This window comes from Falco biarmicus, chromosome 1 (assembly GCF_023638135.1).
Source record: "Falco biarmicus isolate bFalBia1 chromosome 1, bFalBia1.pri, whole genome shotgun sequence".
Classification (NCBI taxonomy): Eukaryota; Metazoa; Chordata; class Aves; order Falconiformes; family Falconidae; genus Falco; species Falco biarmicus.
This window is the reverse complement of record NC_079288.1, coordinates 7,677,102-7,698,287: the sequence shown is the minus strand read 5'-3', so window position 1 is coordinate 7,698,287 and position 21,186 is coordinate 7,677,102. Positions and strand designations below refer to the sequence as shown.

General features: G+C 47.5%; 1 protein-coding gene across 7 annotated transcripts; it reads left to right on the top strand.

Annotated features, from left to right (window-relative positions):
* GGA3 (golgi associated, gamma adaptin ear containing, ARF binding protein 3) lies at positions 1 to 20,986 on the top strand. 7 transcript variants are annotated; one of them, XM_056323340.1, is made up of 19 exons: positions 104 to 132; positions 1,074 to 1,122; positions 3,894 to 3,975; positions 5,522 to 5,606; positions 6,366 to 6,441; positions 6,938 to 7,036; positions 7,838 to 7,961; positions 8,913 to 9,016; positions 9,553 to 9,633; positions 10,869 to 11,006; positions 12,039 to 12,120; positions 12,621 to 12,737; positions 13,732 to 13,995; positions 14,621 to 14,688; positions 15,091 to 15,413; positions 15,943 to 16,208; positions 16,391 to 16,560; positions 17,284 to 17,394; positions 18,604 to 20,986. In XM_056323340.1, exons 3-19 carry the CDS (start codon positions 3,936 to 3,938, stop codon positions 18,712 to 18,714), a joined length of 2,259 nt encoding a protein of 752 aa, XP_056179315.1. In that variant the 5' UTR covers positions 104 to 132; positions 1,074 to 1,122; positions 3,894 to 3,935; the 3' UTR covers positions 18,715 to 20,986. The 7 variants fall into 7 exon arrangements, with proteins under 7 accessions (XP_056179309.1, XP_056179322.1, XP_056179313.1 ...); XM_056323338.1 differs by lacking the exon at positions 1,074 to 1,122 and having other exon boundaries at positions 35 to 132; XM_056323334.1 differs by lacking the exons at positions 1,074 to 1,122; positions 3,894 to 3,975 and having other exon boundaries at positions 1 to 132.
* The last annotated feature ends 200 nt before the right edge of the window (positions 20,987 to 21,186 follow it).

Genomic DNA, 21,186 nt, shown 5'->3' with positions numbered 1-21,186 from the left:
GGGCGGCCCGGAGGGGGCGGTCCCTGCCCCGGCACCGCCCTCCCGCTGGGCGCTCGCGCCGCCTGGGCGGGGCCTCGGGCCGGGCCGGCAACATGGCGGAGGCGGAAGGGGAGAGCCTGGAGTCGTGGCTGAGTGAGTAGCCCCGCGGCCTGCCCCGGCCCTCGGCGCGCTCCCCCGGGCCCCGCGGCCCCACAGCCCCCGCGGCCCCTCAGCCCCCGCGGCCGGGCTCCCTGGGCTGCCAGCGCCGCCCCCTTCGGCCCGGCCCCCCCCCCCCCCCCGGCCCCTCCAGCCGGGCCCTTCCCGCCGCCCCCCTCAGGCGGGTGCGCCTGGGCCCTCAGGGGCGGGGCGGGGCAGCGCCCCAGGGCCGGGCCCCCGCAGCAGGGACCCCCACGGGGATGCGCCCCCGGGGGGAAGGGGCTGGGGCCTGGCCCTGACCGGCGGCCCGGCCCCCCGGGCGGGGAGGCGCGGAGCGGCGGCGGCGGGGGGCTCAGCGGCAGGGCCCGTTGGTCGATGCGTTTGCGGGGGGGTGGGGAACGGGGGGGCTGTAGCCCGCCCTGCTGGGCCCCTGCGAGGCTCCTGGGGCTTCTGCCCTCACGGCGAGCGGCTGGCCCTGCTGGCTCCTCGCTTGGGTTTTGTTAGCCGGCGTGCAGCCGTAGTGCTGTCGGTGAGGCTCAGAACTGTAGGGATTTCCCAAAGAAATTGTATTAACGCGTTACACAACCGTGCTGGCCAAGCAGCCAGGTTCTGCATTGTGCCCAGCCGCAGCTTCAGCTGCAGGAGTTACGGGTGGCCATTCCCTACAGGCTGAAACGTCGAAAAATTCTTCATCGAGTTATTTTTTAGCACAGAATATGAAATGTCGGAGATGGGGGCAACCCCACGTGGCTTGTTCATCCCCAACCCTTGCTGGGTGCCCCCTCGTTGGGTGTCTGTTCTGCCCCCAAGTCACCGGCGATGGGGCTGTGGGCTGTGCAGGCAGGGATCCCGACCTGCTGCTGGTGAGGATCAGGGGGTGATTCTTGAATGAATCAGTCGTAACAGTAATTGGTTTTCATATATTCCATGCACAGGAGCTGCTGCTGCTGCTGTCCTTGGGAGGCTATCCTGCGCATCGCCAGCTTGGTGCCTAGATTTTCCTCTTTTTTTTAATAGTTAATTGATTACAGCAGGGAGCGAAGTTCCTAAATAGTCAGGTGTTAGGCAAAGAGCAGGTGATGGTCATTACCCTAAATACCTCAGGGTATAAAACCTTTTACCCTTTTGGAGTTATCCTTCCATATCTTTCTTGGTATTTTTATATAAAATTCAGACACATACGTGGTACCATCATTTGTTATAGGAGTTACTGGCTAAATGATGTTTTCAGCTTGCTCTTCTCATTTTAGATCAGTCCCTTCTGTTCCTTTTACCGTTCTTGCTCCTCCTCTGAACTCCCACAGTTTGTCAATATCTTTTATTGTAGCCAGTGAGACACATGAACAAACACCCACATCCCTTCCTTTTAATCTTTCTCTGAGGAGAACTGACTCACCAAGTTAGGTTTGTGTGTGAAAGTATCTCTAGTAGGAAGGATATTTTAAGTTGTATAGCCTGGAAAGCTTCCTGACTTTGTTGGGGGGGGGCTATTTTTCAATTGTGGAAGTTAAGAGAGAAGTTATGTCTCCTTGGCCAAGCAGTAGGATATTCTGCGCTGGAGAACGTACACTAAAAGGTAGCGTTGCAGAGGCCTTACTCGCTGTAAGAAATATTGCAGTGAGCCTGATTGCAGTGGTGTACGCATTTTTCATGGCTTGAGTGTTGCGCTCTCGTTTAAGAGGATGCATTTATGCCAGGTCACTGCTACAGTGATTTGTGCTGGTGTGATTATATCGCTCCTCCCATGGTAGGGGAGCGGGGAGCATTAAGTGTACGTAAATTACCGGAGGAGTCATGCAGACCAGGGCGGCAGGGTGCAGAGGCTGGTGCATCTGAGTGCTTTCACCAGGCCTCCCGAGTGGTTTTTTTTCTTGTAACCATCACAAAGCTGTGCTGTGTCTAATGCTAACCTTGAGGGTGTGCACCTGCTGTGCCCTTACTAAAAGGGAAGGGCCAGAACTGCTCAGCAGCACAGCCAACTTCCCAGTCACAGGAAGACGAAACATTCCTGATTGCCAATGATTCTTTTTCTGTAGCAGTGGTACGCAGCCTTCCAGGCTGCCCTGGCTCTGTCATCAGGTGGAGTCATAGACCCATGAAGTAACATCATCCTCGTGTCCTAATACTGCAGCAAGGTCTGCACTTCAGCCAGTGATGATCTAGCATCTTCATGTCTTCTGCCTCGTTTCAGGCAGCTGGGGGGAGAGAAGGCGATCCTTTCTGTTCTCTCCTTGCCGGCAGGCTCTGCTGCACTTAGCTGAAACAGAAGAGGAGGTCAGAAAATAGCGTCAGTTGTACAAACACAGCTGGATCCTTTGACTTTAGCACTGCCTTTTCTACCGCATCCAAAAGGAAGCTTATTGTATCCCACTCGTGTCAGGCTTAGGCAATGTCCAGCTATGTAAGAGATGCAGACGGGTAAAAGATGATTGTCTTCATCTCTTTTTCCCTTGTATTGTCATGGGTCAGCATTCTCCTTTTCCTCCGGGGATACAAACAGAATCTGACTGTTAGACTCATGCTTGGGCTGGGGATTCCCGATTCATATGCTAAGCCTGACGTAGTGAAACTCTTTGTTGGGATGGCTTTTGTCTCATTTCAGTAGAGAAAATATGAGCATTCATTACCAGTCAATTAATGCTCTGTGGTTCTCTGCATTCCAGTGTCGTTTCTCTATAGAGAAAATCGGCACCTTTGTTTCATATCTAATGATGCATCTGAATGTTGGCTCATTAGCATGTCAGGTCTAGCAGCAACTGAGGGCTGGATGTCTCTGATGCTTAGGTCAGGTCTGAAGCAACTTTATACATCCTAAGCGTAGTGGTGTCCGAAAGCGAAGGCAGATGTGGTGGCGGAACTGGGGTAGTGCTGAGACTTCCCAGGTTGCTAATTCAGATTCACTTGGTTGCCAATGTGAAATGGGATTTTCAGGATGGGACCTGGTGGGAAGTGTCTCTGAAAGTAAACTTTACAACCGGTACCCAACGGGCCTTTGTTGGCAGTTTCAACAGAGAGACAAGGATTTGATATTCCAGAGCACCAACTCTCTATACGGAGGGAAACCTTTCATATAAAGGTTTAAATGTATTTAGAAGGCAGTGCAGAGGAGCCCCCTGCCCACATTTTACACATTCTACATAGAAACAGAGGATTTTGAGTTATGCCTTGTCAGATGTGAGGGATGTCCTGAAAAGGTTAAGCAAGGGAATGTAGCTCAGCTGGGATGCTGTGTTCGTATGGCTGTACCGAGGCTGGCAGTAAGTATCCATATGCACCATTGTGTTGTGTCATGCGAACACATCGATCTCCAGAGCCAGGGCAGGACTTCTGGTCAAGCTTATTAACTTTTGTGAACTCGGGTTTCACGTGGAGATTTTATGAATGTCAGAAATAGGGAGTTTCTTCATGTGGAACCTAACTTCCCTTCAGTAATCTCTCTCTCCTTCTAAGAATTTACGATTTTTATGCGAGAGCTTTTGGTGCAAAGACTTAGATGGGTCTGAACTCAATCTGAGAGTCTGAAATAATCCAATGTCATTCCAAGAAATCTGTGGAGGTGTTTGGAACAGCTTTAAAATTAACACTTGGAGTATGGAAACAGTTAAATTTTCCTGTTTGTACCACATCTTTCTCCTAATTTCAGGATGTGCAACCAACAGAGTTCATTTGGTTGAGTATCCTTACTTGTTTGTACTCTTCCTGTACTTATTAAATAAATCTCATTTACTCCAGCCAAGAACTGTATTTTTTTCATCTAGGCCTGCAGAGCAGCAGAGGTGCTTTGGAGCACCGAACCACGCATGATGCCATTTGACTTGCATGAAAAGACTTTCAGTTGTTGTAAGTCCATGGTTTCACGGTGCTTCCAGGGTATTCAGCAGTTGTGAGTGTGGTAATAAGGTTTAAGTGCCACATATGTTTTGAACAGTTGCTTGGTTCTGCAGCAGCTGCGATTTAAACTAAGCCTCCCTTGAATCTCTGGAGTTCAAAAAATAGCTTGGTAGCTTAGCTAGTACAACAAGATGTGATCCTACAGTTAGTCCTCCCTGGCTGCTGCCTTTTGCTTATCTAGGCTCCCATGAAAGTCAGCAGCGGGCGCAGAGATCCGCCTCTGCGGAATATTTCACAGATGCAATCCATGGAACAATTTACAAAATTGCTTTACTACCCTTCCATGAGGAGGAAAATATGAGCAAACCTTGCAGGACTGCCACAGCAGGAGGACTAAGGTGCACTGTGAAAGTGAGGTTTCAGAGTAGATGTTTGACAGCTGTTTTTATCTGCCTGTGGAAAGTTAAGAGAGTATGTTTTAATGATGATAAAAAATGACGCTGTGTAATGTAGCATGTGTTGATTTCATTGTGCTTCCCTCTGTGATAAGAGTGCAGGGATGTGTGCTGGTTTTTTTCCTGTCCTTCATCCCCTGCTTTATACTGTCTGGCTAAGCAATATTTTCTTTTCTGTATCTCTTTCCATTGTATTAAAATTTTGAGGAAGGCTTCTTAAATGCCAGCCCTGAAATATATAGCTACAGTGCATTGTTTCTTCCCTTACAAGAAAGAAAAATCGTGATGTTTGTCATCTTGGCTGGAAAATTAGGTTAAAGCAGGAGTGTTGTCTACCGTAAATTCAGTGCTCCATCAGAGTTAAATAGAATACATGGAGAAGATGCATTTGTAACGAAAAAAGATGCTGATAGCCTCACTGTTCTGCAATCAGTACAATAAGCAAGGTCCTGGTACACAAGGGAAGATCCTTCAGGAGCCTGAAATAGCCCAGTCAGTAAAGCATTGATCTCTCAGTTTGAACGTACAGGATTTGAATGCCTGATCAGGTACAGGCTGTGGTGTTCATTACTTGAAAGAGCAACTCAATGTATACTAATAAATTTCAGTTCCTAATTCCTAGGAGAAATGCTAAGGCATCTAACAAATCACCTGGCACTCTAAAAACAAGCGTTAATGCTAAGTGACTTGTATTAAATATCTGATGTTCCAGCTCTTCTACAAAACTTCCAGGGAATACAAAAATAAATTGCCTGTGTAGCAAGTGTGAGGGTTTAGCCTTTAAGGAGTTTAATGTTACAGCTAAATAGAAAGAGGGAGAGGGAAACTGTGAGCTCAAATATTTTATCTTGTACTCTCATGTAGAGTATGGAAATAGCATGTTTCTAAGCACTTGAGATTTGGCGCCTGTTTCTTTGGAAAGCAGTGATTCTTGCTGGATATTTTGGATGTCTCGACTTGGACACACCCTTTCCCCGAACCAGACGTACCTTTTTTTATAGTTGGCAATGGATGTCAAATGCTTTTCTCTAAGAAATTCATGACCTTTTATATTGTCTCTTCTGCTTGATTGGTAATATGTTCTCTTTCCCTTGCCAAAGATAAAGCCACTAACCCATCTAACAGGCAAGAAGACTGGGAATACATCATTGGATTCTGTGACCAGATCAACAAAGAACTCGAAGGGTGGGTGTCCCAAACTGCTCTACACTTAATAAATTAACATTCACAGTTTAAAATATATCATTTGATCATCAAGCTTTCATGCTTTCTTTTATATGTATATACTGATATCGCAAGGAAGATCTGGCTACAAAAGAAGCAAAAAGCTGTGAAGTGTGGTTTCTCTTCTGCGAAAGGCAGCATGACTTATACACAGGCTGAGCACTAGGAAAATGGGAATTCTGAGTCTGTCTCTAATGTGACCTTCTGCGGCTGCAGGGTTCTCATCTAGCCAAAGTCATTCTGTTTGCCGCTCTGTAAAATGGGGTTATAACTCTTAGTGTCTAGATGTGGCTTCACATTTTTCAAATCTTTCCAAGGCCTAACTGAGGAAACCTCCTGGGTCACAGCATTCCTGTGAGCTAAGGAAGAAGTGTTTTCTTCTGGAAAAAGGAAACTAGTGCAAGAGAAATGAAGTGATTTCCTAGTCTGGGGACTGTACTGGGAGTTGTTCAGCTCCTCCTAAGGAGGAATCTGGAATTGCTGGCTCGGACTACCAGCCCTCGCTTTCTTTCATATGTGCAAACATCCAGGCTTACACAGATGATCTGAACATTTCTTGTTAGCCTTTGCACGCTGATGGAAAGCTAAAGAGTACTAAGTGGCATTTCCTTTTAATTATGCAAAAGGTATATCTCACTTAAACAGCAGAATGTGTGAAAGTCTGAAATCCTTCAGCGCGTTCACCTGCTTTGTTTGTAATGGGGATCCGCTTTGTTTCAGGCCACAGATAGCTGTGAGACTCCTGGCTCATAAAATCCAGTCGCCACAGGAATGGGAAGCAGTCCAAGCCTTGACAGTAGGTAGTCCTTACCCTTCCTCTTAAATCCAGTTATCTATCATTTTATGTCATCTGTGTGGAGTCTGAGGGGGGCACGGTGCATGTCAGTGGGGTTAGCTGGGGCTGGTTCTGGGCTGAATGCTTCAATTCCCCTGTGCTGGGAGGGAACACAGTTACCTAACCGAAGTGTCCAGGTTGCTCATTAGCCACGGAGCAGTCAGAAATAACTGGTTTAGTTTTAGCTGCTTTTGTTTCTGTTCAGGCAGGATTGGTGGTCATTGTTACGAGACCTAATGGGGAGATGACTTAAGAGCCATATAGACATGGCTGGGGGTGGGAGACCAGCCTGCCTTCATGTGTCACCCCTAAAGTTCAGAGATTCGTGCCTGATTTGCAGAGCACATCTCGCTGATGTGTGTCCGTCAGTTCCCCTATGAGCAGAACGCAGTGATGCTGTTATTGTAGGGTTTTGGTGTTCATTTCAGCCTCCCCTGTTTTTGTTACTTGAATGCAGGTGCTAGAAGCTTGTATGAAGAATTGTGGGAGAAGATTTCATAATGAAGTAGGGAAGTTTCGCTTTTTAAACGAGTTAATAAAAGTTGTGTCTCCAAAGGTTAGTCCCTGAGCCTTATGGCTCTGTTTACTTTTTGTTTGGCCTCTTGTAAGCTACAGGCAACATCCAAAATGTTTGCAGTGCTCTATCTGGCTTATTGCATTGATTGGTCTATATCGAAGAGCCTTCGTTAGCTAAGTTTTGGGGGTTTTTTTAGTGCTCTGCTTACTGTTTTTCTCAGTAAGTTGTGCTTATTTCCCATCAGTATATAGTCTGCACAGTTCTAATCCTTCCTGTAACTCAATGGCTTCTAAAACTTGGGCTGTGTTGGTTTTTTTTTAAAAACAAAACTCCAGTGTCAGTGCAGCGAGGTGTGATGCAGAGGTTAAAACAAGAGACTTGGCAACATACCACAGAGTTCTAGTCCTCACTCTGCTGCCAGTTGCTGTGTGAAGAGTGCCTGGCGAAGTCCCTCAGCATTCATGATCAGTTTAATGTGGTGAAAAATAGACAGAGGCACCCCATGGCATGATTGATGCAGCAAAGTACTCCCAGATTCTTTCCCATAAAACAGGGGAGGGTGTGGTTATCTGTATTGCTGTAATTTTTAAATAGCAAAATCCTGAAACCAACAGAGTAGCTGCTTTTTCTTTTGCTGAAGATGATCACAAAACTCTTCGCTGTTACTTCAAATATATTAGAGGAGCGTTTTTTCCTCTGTATAAGATGTATCGTAGATCATCATGGAGCTTGGCTTATACACTTTTTGCATCACTTCCATTCTCTGGGTTAGGACATTATTTTTAAAAGGAAATGAAGAATTTGGAGAATTTACATCTTTTTTTTTTTTTCTACTCTTAGTACCTGGGAGACCGAGTTTCAGAGAAGGTGAAGACCAAAGTCATTGAATTGCTGTATAGCTGGACGGTGGCATTGCCAGAGGAATCCAAAATCAAGGATGCCTACTACATGCTGAAGCGACAAGGTAGGAAGTCAGCTGCCCATTCATGCATTCTCTCCAGCCTGTGCTTTAAGCAGGAGTGTCATAAAAAGTACAGCTACTAATTGCGTGGGGTCAAGGCAAGCTCTGAGGGGGGTAGAACAAGGGAGAAATTCCATGAAAAGCTTCTCATTATTTTTAAATGCCTTGGGCTGGGTTGAGTTGGCTTTTTTAACTAGATCAGTTAAACACCTTGCAAACTTTTGTTCTAGTTTGCAGGGCCTTTTTTGCGTTTTTCTGGAACTAGTTATTAAATTATTTGAACAGGTCTAATTTAAAGTGAAGTAAGAGCCTCTGTGTAGCCTTTTGTGTTCTTTTCACTAGAGCACTTTACAATTGTACCTTTAGTTCAACTGATACACGTTTTTTTGTGTAGGCACAGTGAAAAAAGCTCAGCTGAGAAGCATGCGGCTTCAACATATGAAAAATTGGAAAGCTCTTGAGGTAGAGCACAGATCTAAGGATTTCACAAATGGAACAAGCAGGGAGCTTAGCTCTTCCCCCACTCATGGTTAGGAATCTGCTCATCACCATTTTGCATTGCTGTCTGCTTTCCTGCTCAGCTCATTTACACAAACAGTCGTCGTGCCCTTGAGTTTGCACAAAGCTGGGTTATCTGGGACTTCACTTGGTGGTTCAACAGCTAAAGTGAAAGGGGGAAAGACAAATAGTGGAGAGCTATTGATTATACTGAACAATCAGAGGAGCAATATGGACGTGGCAACACATTGCTGGTGTTTGGGCCTTTACCAAAGAAAACTTCCTTTGTTTTTGCAGCTAGCATGCCCAGTGGTTTTGCTCCTGTATTGTTCATGGGAACAGTGTCAATGGACAGGCTGACCGCGTGTTCGCTTTGATCGCAGCTTGTGAATAGTGGGGTGCACTGCTTGGTATGACTGCATGTGCAAGCCCACATGGGTTCCCTTTCTGTTTCAGGAATCGTTATGTTTGATCCTGTGATACCTGCAGACAGAACCCTGATTCCTTCGCCACCGCCTCGTCCCAAAAACCCTGTGTTTGATGATGAGGAGAAATCCAAGGTACAGTGAAGACTCGTATCGTAATCATGAACGAAAAGTGATTATTCAGTGCACATTTAGAATAAGGATGTAAAATGTACTCATTTGGCTTTTATTTTTGTGGTGGTGGTGTGTACTTCCACAGAACTCATTGCTTTGTCCACCTAACCTAACCTGAAGTTCCAGTTAAGGTCTTGTCTGTATTACCATTATGAGATTATTCCTGCTTAAAGTGCCATCCTGCTGCAGTAGGAGAAGGCACAGAACGTTTCACACACAGGACCAAAACCAATGTATAGGAGGAATAAATATCTAGTGTCAGAAGTCGCTGAGATTTCACAGTATATGTCCTGTGTGGAAGCAAGACTGTAGCAACTCACACAAAATAATAAACCATAAATGACTCCTGCTGAAATCCCTGTAACTATGCAAGCAGCGTCAGCTTTGTAATAATGGGCTGTGTCTCTTTTCCCCTGAACTGTGCACTTAGATTCCTTTTGCTGCTTCCCTTTGCCAAAGGGTCTTTGTTTCCTGAATGTCCTCTTCTCGTCTTACAGCTTCTAGCCAAACTGCTGAAAAGCAAAAACCCAGATGATTTGCAAGAGGCCAACAAGCTTATAAAATCCATGGTAAAAGAGGTAAGAAATTCCTGTAGGATTGGTTCCAGTCAGCGGTTTGTTTTCCAGGTTTTAAGCAGTTTGACTTCAAAACAGGTGACGAGCTTTGGGATCGTGTGAATGTCAGAACCTGGGTTTTTCAGGCTCTGGGAGCATTGTGTTAGTACATTCCTTAGTTAAGTTGAGGGGACTGAATGAGGCTGACTGTCAGGGACATCCAGCTTTTTATTATTTTTAAAACCTCTAACAGTGCTAACTTGCAGCTAGTCCCCGTGGTTACCAGCATCAAGGGGGCACTACCTGATGACTTAATAGGGCTCTGTGTGATGTGAATGTGTTGTGATTTTGACTCTGGCGCACAGCTGGGAGGTGTTTGTATCACAAAAACATCTGCAGTTGGTGTCTCTGGTGGAGGACAGGGCAAGAAAGGGCAAGGATTGAATGTCCCTTGTAATTAAATACATTCTCATCACTCAAGATGGTATTTCATGTCAGGGTTTGGTGGAAGCATCGCAGTACCACCCCTAGATACTGAGGACTGAGTCATTGGACTGGGCCTTCTTACAAGCATGCTTCATGGAAACACCTTCCTGTTTGTAGAGCGGTGGCGCATCCACCCATGGCAGTCATTAGAAATTCTGGAGTCCAGGAAATGACTCACTGTGATTCTGGCAAAATAAAGGATAGCTCTAGACTGAAGAGGATGTATAGGTTACTGAAATGTTTCCATCCAGGCTTCTCTTGTCCCCAAGGCAGGCTCTCCTACATCTTTAGTTGGAATCTCAAATCAGAGCTGGGTGGAGATTTTCTACCAGAGGGTGCTGCTTGTTCCTAGTAAATGGTTTGCTTCAAACACATCTTTTTCGTAAAATGGCATCAAATGACCAAACAAAACCACCACCCCCACCACCACCCCCGCAAAAACAACCCACCAAATATTCTGAAAAGATCAAAAAGGAACTTGTGGGAACTTTTCTAGTTTTAGTGGTATCGTTATACATTGAAGTCTATTTAATGAGACTTTTTGGAAATACAGGGGTTTTGTCATTTCAGAGTGGTGGTGAAAAGATACTGAAATAAGCAAAGCTTCACATGAATGGAGAGGCTTTTTGTTATTGTGTTGGGTTTTTTTTTTCCTAGCTTAACCTTAAATAGATGATGCTTGACAAGATTTACAGATAGTACCTGCTGTTGTGGTACCCTGTGGACCTTTACAAGGAAACTCACTTTTTGTGTCTGTGTTTTACACCCTGAAGGATGAGGCTCGGATTCAAAAAGTGACAAAACGCATGCACACGCTGGAGGAAGTAAATAACAATGTGAAGCTGCTGAATGAGATGTTGGTTCATTACAGCAAAGAGGACTCATCAGAGGCCGATAGGGAGCTCATGAAGGTGGGTCTGAGCTGCTCCTTCCCAGAAATCCTGGAGTCAGTCCGTTCTTCTTACAGGTTTGAGTTTTGCAGAGAATTACAAACAGTGCAGTCAAAGGGAGAGCAATGGTGAGAAACAAGAGCAGTTGTTGGAAACAGCAGGAAAGAAAATAACCATGTTTTTAATGCCTTTCCCTAAAGGACTCAGTGGGTAATAGCTCAGTTTTGCACATGCTTGAAGTGAGGTCCAGCTGTTCTCCAAAGATGCAGTGTGGCAGAATCAAGAAGCTGCAGTTTGTTAATTCTTGCTCCTATTAAGACACGCAGATTGCAGATCATAACTGTCCCTTACGGCGCTGTGGATGGATAAACTAAAGGCTGAGTGGGGCAGAAAATACGTTCTCCCCCTTCAAAGAAAGAGCTTTAGCTAGTGTTATAAGGTTGGGAGAACACCAAGAAGATAAAAATCAAAACAGCCAGCAGGGGTGGTTGGATGGGCCCAGGGCCTTGGAAGAGTTGCACCTTATTTAATTTTAAAAGATAAAATGACTCATTTTTATCACAGCAAGTGCCTGAAACAGTGGTAAGAAGCTTAAAAACTGGTTTGCTTCTATGAAACCTTTCTTTCTTGCCACCTTTTTTCTGGGTGGTTGCAGACTCTCCGAGCAGTAGTTACAGCACAATTGAAGTGTAATTGTTGGAGCGCAATTACACTCTTCCTCAGGCTTTTAGGGACTACTGCGACACACAGAACGAACATCTCTTGAACTAGAGCTGGCCCTAAGTGCTGATGCGAGGGAGGACTGAGAGAGGTGTGTTGAAAATGCAGGTTGTGTTTCGACCCCCAGGCTAATGTAATGCTTCACAGCTCTCTTGATGGAGCAGGGACAGGGGATTTTGGTTGTCCAGCCGCGCTGGCACGTCCAGCACAGGGGGACTGGGTTCTCTATTCTGGGCCTTCCAGCGCGTGCCTGGGGAGTCATTCTGTGCTGACTGGTATCGCTAACAGTGGCGTCTGGCTGACGAAACCCTTTGTCTTAATCTCCCTTCCTAGGAGCTCTATGAAAGGTGTGAAACCAAAAGACGGACGTTATTCAAGCTGGCCAGTGAGACGGAGGATAATGACAGCAGTTTGGGTAAACTAAGCGACGCTTCTCCTTTTTTAATTTTAATTTTTTAATTGCTTTTGTGACCTGTGACTGTGCAAGGGTTCAGCAAGGGAACGGCTGCTGTAAAGACACCTCCTCACCGTGGATGCACTTTGCTTTGAGCAAGCAGATAAAAGAACATCCTTGCCTCTCCCCTATGCTTATCATTGAAATTCTTGGACTTGACAGTATAGTTGGTGGTTAGGGAGGCTGGGGGCAATAATGGGGGACAGCTGCTGCTTTGGAAAGGGAAGGGAGTTGCTGTGGGGAGCAAAGCCTTGGACTTATTTTTTTCATTGTTACTGGAACACGCATGGACCTAGAAGGTCAGGGTATTGCTTAGGGAAGCACGACAAAGAGAGAGTAATGGAGCTCATAGGCAAATAATTATGTTTTTTCTTGCTGATTATTTAGTTGGTAACTGAGTACTCTCAGCAGTAGCGGGAACAAAGTGACTAAGAAGTCATTTTTGTCTCTCTTGCATGTAGGGGATATTCTGCAGGCCAGTGACAATTTATCCCGTGTGATAAATTCCTATAAAAAAATAATAGAGGGGCAAGTGATCAATGGCGAAGTGGATCTCCCTGTGATGTCTGTAGTGGAAGGTGAGTTCCTGGGAAGCCAACTGTTTAATTTTTGAATCCTGTAATTCCAAGTCTTTTGGATAGAGTTTCCTGTTAATGGTGGTAAAGTTAGACTGTTGGTGGTGCTTGGGGCCAACAGTTTGTGAATCAGAGGGGCACAAGACAGCTCCTAAGCAGTGGATAAAGAATTCTGGACATGTGCAACAGTGCTGCAGCTTTGCATTTTCCATAGCTTGTTGCATATTATTGAAACCTTTGATAACATCAGTAGCAAACCTGCATCTGAATGCTTGTATGGGAAGTTCCCATACATTTTCCTCTCCACATTTGTCCTGTTCCTTAATGTGACATGTAAGAAGAATATGATTTTATCCAAAGGACAAGAGCAGGAGAGTGGGAGCCAGGCCCGGGGTCCTGTTGCTGACTGCCAGCAGTTCCATTTGAGAATTTAGGCCAGTTGCCCACTTCACACTTCAGCTTCACCACTGAAAACTCTGGACGTGTGTGTGGCAGAATTACCATTTGGGAGTCACTTAAACATTTCTATATGGAGAGCAGTAGAGGAATGCGTAATGCTGCCTGACAGCATCTTACTGGGGCAAGGCTGTCCTAAATGTGAAGACGGAGACAGTATGAATTTTCCTCAGCTCTCTAACTCTCTGGTAGCCCATTTATTGTAATTCTGTAGGATCTCCCAAAGCCTCATCTGAGCTCAAAATATTTTGAGAATATTAAGAATTGTGCTATTTGAAGCACTGGAGAAGGAGCAGTGGTTGGAGCAGGCATTGCTTTCCATATAGAAACGTCCCAATATCTGGGTTAATTTAAGTAGCTTGTGGACAGCAAACGGTTAGTTGGAAAGCATGTGGGCTTCCTCTGTGCAGAGAGCCGTAGGCTGTGATTCAGTGAGGATCTGTGTTATCTGAACCATCTCTGATAATTTCTTTTGTACGCCAGGTTTGCCGTGAGCTTTTTGCCTTCTTTCCTAGTAGTGCTCTTATCCTGTCTGCTGCAGGGAGTAACTCCACAAGTAATCTCAACAGCCTCATTGACCTTGCTGGACTGGACGTCACCAGCACCCCGCCACCTCCAATGGCACCCACCACCCTGACGCCAGCCCCCCCAGCAGCCCCAGCAGAAATCCCCATCCTCCCGCCTCCTCCCCAGACACTGGCACAGTTGCGGAGCGGTTCCTCCAGCCAAGTGGAAGCCGCACCGGCTCAGCAGAGCAGCGCAGCCAACTCCCTCTCCTTGCTGGATGAGGAGCTTCTGTGCTTAGGTGAGACACTGAGGGGCCTGGAAAAGGGCTACTCAATCCACGCCTGACAAAGGCTGCTTTCTTCCTGCAGCATGGGTGTGAGGGCTGGCTGTGCGTGTGGCATGCCTGAAAGGAGCAGGAGATGCTTTTGGTTTCTAGAGAGGTTCAGGGCACACTCCTTTGCATCATCCTGGATGGATGACGGGTCAGTGAGTCAGTACTGGAAAAACTCTGATCTTCCCAGAGCGGGCTGCGAGGGAAATAGCTGTTGAGTGTAATTGCAGTCTGAGCTCTGCGGGTGCTCGGACGTGCAAGCTGCAGTTCGGTACAAATTTCACTCCTGACTTTGTGGCTGTGCTGAAGAACGAGGTGCCTTAGGGGGGTTGCGTACAGGAGCCTGCAGAACGCCTGCCTTTCAGAAGACACTGCAAATCAGGAAGGGCTGGAAGAGCTGTGTGCCGGGGATGACTGTCAGCTACTGGTGCTGTCGCTTTTTTCGTCATCTCAGACTTGCAGCACATTTCATCAGGTTCTTGGGCTCTGGCAGAGCTGAATCAAGTAGTTTGATGGCTGTGAAAATACTACCAAGGGATGACACCTAACTCATGTTCTCCTCCAGTCACTTACTTACTGTTTTGCTTTTCAGGCCTGAATGACCCAGCACCTGCAGCGGTGAAGGAGACCTCAGAAAACAACCAGTGGAGCATGTTTGAGGTACAGAGGAGGGTCTCGGGGGAAGGGGAGGGAGGGGTTGTCACTGTGGGAGGTCTCCGGACACACTCTGTCACCTTGGAGAAACGTGATCACACATACAGGCAGAGGGGCAGCTGTTCCTGAGGGGAAGGCTGGCTTAGCCCTAAAATCTGGGATAGCTGTGTCTAAACAGAGTAGATATCCCTGAACCTGGCTTTCTCAGTTTCCCGTCTGTCCGCCATGATGTTAGCACTTCCTTTGCTTAAATTACAGATCAGATGTAGTCCTGACATAGGCCACAGACTTTGCTGCTTGCCACCCAGCACCTGTTTTTGCGGTAAATCTCTCTCCCTCTGTAACAGTGCCATCTCTACAACAGGGGGTAGCAGCTGAGGTAGAGCATCTACTTGTCCTGTCTTTCAGAATGACCAGCTGGACCTGGATTTCTTTAATCCGAAGATGGTGACTGTTGCTTGCAACTCTGCGGGGAACCCTCTTCTCCATCACACATCACAGACCACGTGTGGAACATCAGTGACGCTGCCCTCTGCTTTCACAGCCTCTCAAGCTGCTCCCAGCATCCCAGCACCAAACTCAGCACCATTTGTATTCTCTGCTGGACCGGCTGCCCCTGCGGGGCCTCCTAAGGCTATTCCAGCTGCTCCTGGGTACTTCGGCTCCTCTGTGGGGAGCAATATGTCACATAAGATGGACGCATTGGGACAACTCCTTGAAGAAGCCAAAGGGTAACCAAAAGCCGTGGATTTTGGTTTGTCTCTGCAGTTAGGAAGCCAGGCTCGCTGCAGCGTCAGGTTCAGAGGCAGACTTCCCACTCTCTGGTTTGGTAGAAATGTGCGATTGACGTTTTTCCTTCTCGGAGGGTTTCAGTTTACAAACTAATGCAAGGGTCCCACCTCCGTGAGGGAAAGGCAGGCACTGCTAGGTAGAGCACAACAGCTGTGCTGTTGCCCGATACAAATGTGTGATGTAAATTTGAAGAGGCTGCTAAGGTACAGAGGCTGTTGCCCATCTTGGCCTTGCCCACCCTTGCCAAGGTGGGGCTCTGCTTTCTTCGCGACTTACCGAAGGGATGCCTAACCCCGCCACCGCGTCCCTTGCAGCTCCCCTCCTACCGTGAGACTGTGCTGAGTCGCAGGCTCCAGCTGGCTCTGGGCCGCTGCTTTGTCCTGGCGATGTGCTGTTATCTCCGGGTTTGTGGTGGAATGCCTGCTTTGCTTCCAGCTCAGTTTCCCATGTTTTTTCTGTGTCTTGCAGGACTGCCACCCAAGGCATGGCGACACCTTCAGTGTTCCCTGGGGTTACTCTGCCAACCGCTGGCACCCCTGCCCCGTTAATAGCACCTGCAGGGCTGCCTGCCGCTGCCTCCGGAGCCCCTCCAATGCCTTTCCCAAGCAGCTGCCCTGCTGGCTCAGGAAGTCCTCTCTTCCAGCCGACATCATTCCAGCAGCAAGGCAGTCCCCTGAAAGCACCTGAAATTTCTTTGGCCAATGTCCATGTTCCCTTGGAGTCCATTAAACCCAGTAAGTATCTCAGGTTGTTCACCTCTCTGAACATTTTTTAAAAGCAAAGCATCTTCACAAAGCTTATGAAGTAGAGAGAAAAGATGGGATGTCCCAGCGAAACAGTCCGATTGCCTAATGCTGCTACAGATTTGTCTTCTGCAGCATAAACCTGCAGTCCTCTTCCCTCCTCTCTGTGGCAGGCAGTGCCCTCCCGGTGACAGCCTATGACAAGAACGGCTTCCGGATCCTCTTGCACTTTGCCAGGGAGTGCCCGCCGGGAAGGTCGGATGTGCTGGTTGTGGTAGTCTCCATGCTGAACACAGCACCGCTCCCTGTGAAGAACATCGTGCTGCAGGCTGCTGTGCCGAAGGTAGGGATGCATGGCTCAGACCCACGGCGACACGCAGCTGTGTGTGGGAGGGCCTGGGTGTGAGCTCAGGGGCTGGGGACAGCCTGGTTCCACCCTGCTATAGGCTGTGCTCTGCCTCTTTCCAAAACATAAAGGTGGTTGCCAGAGGCAGAAAACACTGGATGGGTAAGTCAGGACCCGCAGGTAGTTAGTGTTCTGTTTTTCTTGCTATCTAAGATCAATCCCGCTGTCTCTGTTCATGAAGGTGGCTCAGACAGCACGACGACAGGACTGTTACATGGGTAGAGCCACCCTCGAGGTCTTTAGAATCAGAATTTCTAACAGCTGTCCTAAATCTGACAATACGTTCCATTCTAGCCTTCTACACTTGGGTAATTCTGGATGGCCAGCTCTGCGTTCTGAAAACTGGCCCAGGCTCAGCTCCGATCTGCCTACTGTCATGAAATGTGTTTGCATTAAAACCTCTGACACAAGAGTGCTCTGATAGAAGGTGCTGTTGGCGTGCACCCGACCAGTATTTTCTCTCTGAGCTGACTTGTCAGTCTGCCTGTTCCTATCATGTTGCACAAGCTGGGCTGGCTCTTGTTTCCTCATCCTCTCATTGTGGATTGATTCTCTTCAGTTTCTGTGTGTGCTGTTATCTCCCCAGCCTATGCATGCATCTGTCATTGTCCCCGAGGGAGGAGATAATCCCTGAGGTTCCACTTTCTTTTTCGTTTGCAGTCCATGAAAGTGAAGTTACAGCCACCCTCTGGCACAGAGCTGTCTCCATTCAATCCCATCCAGCCGCCTGCTGCCATCACCCAAGTCATGCTTCTGGCAAATCCTGCGAAGGTGAGGGGGGCAGCGGGATTTGTCCTGTCCTTGTCAGGAAAGTTTGATGTAAGATGAATTCTGCAGGGGGGTTGGACCAAACACCAAACATCTGAGCAGGTATAGCTGTTTGTTCCTAACTTGCCCTCCAGAGGTGGTCACTGCCCGGTGTTTCAGTTCGGGGCTAGAGGGAGTTTTCCCAGACTGTCAGGGGAGGCTTTTCCCAGACTGTCAGCAAGGAGAAAGGTCTGAGAAGGACCCGTACATTTCTCCCAGCAAAAGGATAAACGTCATATAAGGCTTAGCCTTAAAGGGCAGCAGTCAGAGCTGTAGCAGAAGTTTGACTCCCTTGTTGCACTGGAAGTGGCTGGCTTTGGTGATAATTAGGTTGATCTCAAATTAGCTGGTGCTGTAGAAATACTTTTGCTGCGTTGAGGCTGTAGCCTGACAGGCCTGAACCAGCAGACAAGTTTCAGACCATGCCTGTTCCATTATCCGTGGAGGATGTACTTGTGACCACTGAAACAACATGGTTAACACTTTCATTTCTACTGATGCTGCTGGGAGCATCTGAGTAGATGTTTTCCCTTGCTGTAGTTACTCATTTAAGTAGCCTGCTCCATAAAGCTGTGTGTTGAAGTAGTTTCTAATTATTTGACAAATCTAGATGTTAGTACTTAAGAATCAGAGCAAAAGGGTCCTTAAAGCATCAGTGGAAAGCTTTGAGGTCCAAAAGGAAAAACCTCCGAGGGGTTTGGTGGATTGTTGGAAAATGTGTGAGGTATGTGGAGATTCCCTTACAGAAGGACTGGTTCCATCTCCTGCTTTCTGTTTTACTAGGAATTTTGCAGAGCAGGAACTGTTTTATCTTCCTCCGAGTGATGAGGAAATGTAATTTTGAAAATGTTGAGCTATTCCAGCAGCATTCTTCAGGCTCACTGGAGAGCAGCTGAGCAGTGGGTGCTGCCCACTTGGGTGCAAACCGCTATCGCAGGTTATTCCTGCCTTTCTCCTGCTGTTCCGTGCTAAGCAATAAAGCTTTGGTGGTGTAAAAACTGAGGTAAAGAACTCAGGTTTGCTAAATAGCTGAACGACTCCATGAAATTCACCTTGGCCCTTTTCCCCCTCCTATGTGCAGCAGAATCTTTTGGGGTTTTTCTTGTGAAACGTTTTGTTGGGGAGCAGCTGGGGCTGTTCTCATGTTGCTCTCGGGTTTTGTCTTTCCTGCAGGAGAAAGTGAGGCTGAGGTACCGACTGACCTTCACACTGGGAGACCAGCCCAGCACAGAGGTGGGCGAAGTGGATCAGTTTCCCCCGGTAGAGCAGTGGGGGAATCTATGACCTTAGGACACTGCCAGAGACTCTGTGACAGGACCAGGGAAGGATCCCGCAGGACTGGAATGGATGTGACGTGGGGAGGGACACACATGCTATCCACTGGTGATGTTCAGCTTTGTTTACATGTCCTGACCACTCTGCTTGTAGCTTTAGTCCAGAATGTTTTTGCCCCGCATTGAAGGGGTCCTGGAACATTGATGCCAAGCATGAACTGAACGGCAGCCAGTACCAGGCAGCGCTGGCTGCTTTTATCTCGACCTCTGGGTGAATCTGGTTCTATCTTCCACTCTATTAAACTTGAAGTTATTGTAATTTGAGGGGAGACCTGTCAGCAGAAGGGGATTTAGTTGGCTTGTTCCTGTACCTGCTGTCCAGAGATACCTACAGGCTGGTGGGGTAATGATGCCACCGTGAGCTTCCTCAGTGCAGAGCCCTTACACATGCCCTCCCTCGGACTTGTACCTCCTCAGTGCCAGACTGGATCTGCTAAGCATGTTGAGCAATAACGCTGGCTCCGTGAGGGAATGCAGATTTTTTTTTTTACACTGAAATGGCACTTGGCTCCCTCCCTCCCCCTCCGCTGCTCCATTCCCAGCAGCCGATGTAAGCAGACCCTGTGTTGTGCGCCGCCGCTGTAGCCTCAGTTGTTATATTTATTTTATACTGCGAGCTGCCTCCCTGTTGGATCCCTTTTGGGCAGCTGGGGCTGCGTTTTGTATGCAGATGGTTACACCGGTTATTTTTCTGTCTTCGTGGCATTCCATAGTGTGGGGAAAAGAGGAGGTAAATGGGACTGGAAGGAGCGGTCAGTATTGGTGGAGGACAGCACTTGGAGTGCAGAAATGTCTTTACAATCACTAATCAGGTGCAGTGACTGAATCCAGGGACGAGAGATGCCTTTCGTGTCCCCTCATGCAGGCAGTATTATTATTGTAGTTGAATACTGTGTTTTATTGAGATTAGTACAATGACATACAAGATGTAAATAATAGAGCTATAGGATATCTAAATAGAAACAGTGAAGGGAAGGAAGGCTCCACTGGGCTGTGACAATGCGTGTGCTGGGTTTAATGCCCCGTTTCATTTGTTCCCTCTATTAAAGTGGCAAAGTGCAATTGTCCCCGCAAGGAGGAAGGCGGTTTTGCTGGACATCAGTGTTCTGCGCTAACGGCGGGCAGCAGACAGACCCCTCTAGCTACAGTCTCACAGCAACTAGGTGTAAATCACCAAAACTTGATTCCAGCAGTCCCTTCCACCTCCCTCTGGATTTCCAATCTCGAGCAGTGCCTCAGCTAGCTTTGAGACAGGCTGTTTTAAATGAATGGTTTTTCTAACGCCCCTTGACAAAAGCACAGATCAGGCGGGTCCTTGGGCACTAAGCTCAGCACCTCTCGCAGCGCTGCCGAGCAGCAGCTCTCACCTCGAACTCTGAGTGGGAGCAGTCGGCTAAAGCACTGGGATAATCAGCACACAGGAGGAGATCCCTGCCTGTTGTGGGAAAACTCCCGAGCAGAATGTGCTGCTGGAAGTAACGGCTGCTGTAAACCCCATTATTGCAAATGCAGCTTGGAGTTATTTGTAGTTGAATTTTCTTTATGTTGCAAAGTAAAAATCACTAGAGGTGGAAAACTCAGCAGATCCGAAGGCCTGAGGTCCTGATCAGAGGAGGCACCAGGCAGCTGTAGAAGCCCCTGAAGGTGGAATCAAAGCTCAGCCAAGGAACTTGCTGTAAATGCCTGGTCTGAAGCTCATGAAGACCCCAGCCTTGTCAGCTCCCCGATGCAGGAGGCAGGTGAGAGGGATGGGTGCGTTGTTCGGACCCTTACAGGAGTTTCAAATTGATGGACTAGGCTAGGGGACGAGGAGAGATTTCTTTCTGCCTCAGACATGTTCTTGCCAGCACTTTAGACACAGTAGGCATGGGGGTCGTGCCTAGGTCAGGGTCGTGTGTCCTGAGGAAGCAGGTTTCACTGCTTTAGATGCCTACGCGTGAATCTCACTGTGACTTTGAGGAAGTCAGAAGAGCACAAGTGCTTTCTGCAGAATGGCTTTGTTGTCAGCGTTAACGGCAGCGCGCTGCCCGCGCTGTACAGCCAAATGGAAAGATGCCGTAGTCTTGCTGCGTGGAAATGGCGTTGTTAAAAGCTTTGGAAATTAAACTATGAATGTTCCTTGTCTGTAGGGTGAGGTTCCTGCTTCATACCGAACAGCCGTAACTGTATATACATCTCAAATGCGTTTGTTCTGCTGCATGTTAAATAAATTGTTTTCCCTACTTTGCTCTGTGGATAGCTAATGACTACTGACTGCTTGTGGAGCACAGTGCTGCTTCTGGAAATCCTAAAACTCGCTCCGTCCCATCGAAGACCATCCAAACGAAGTGAAAATGGAGAAGCTGCTGTTTCTAAAACCGCAGCGGTTTAAAAGGTGGGCTTAATTTCAGTTCCAGGTATTGGCGGCAAAGCGACTGAGAAA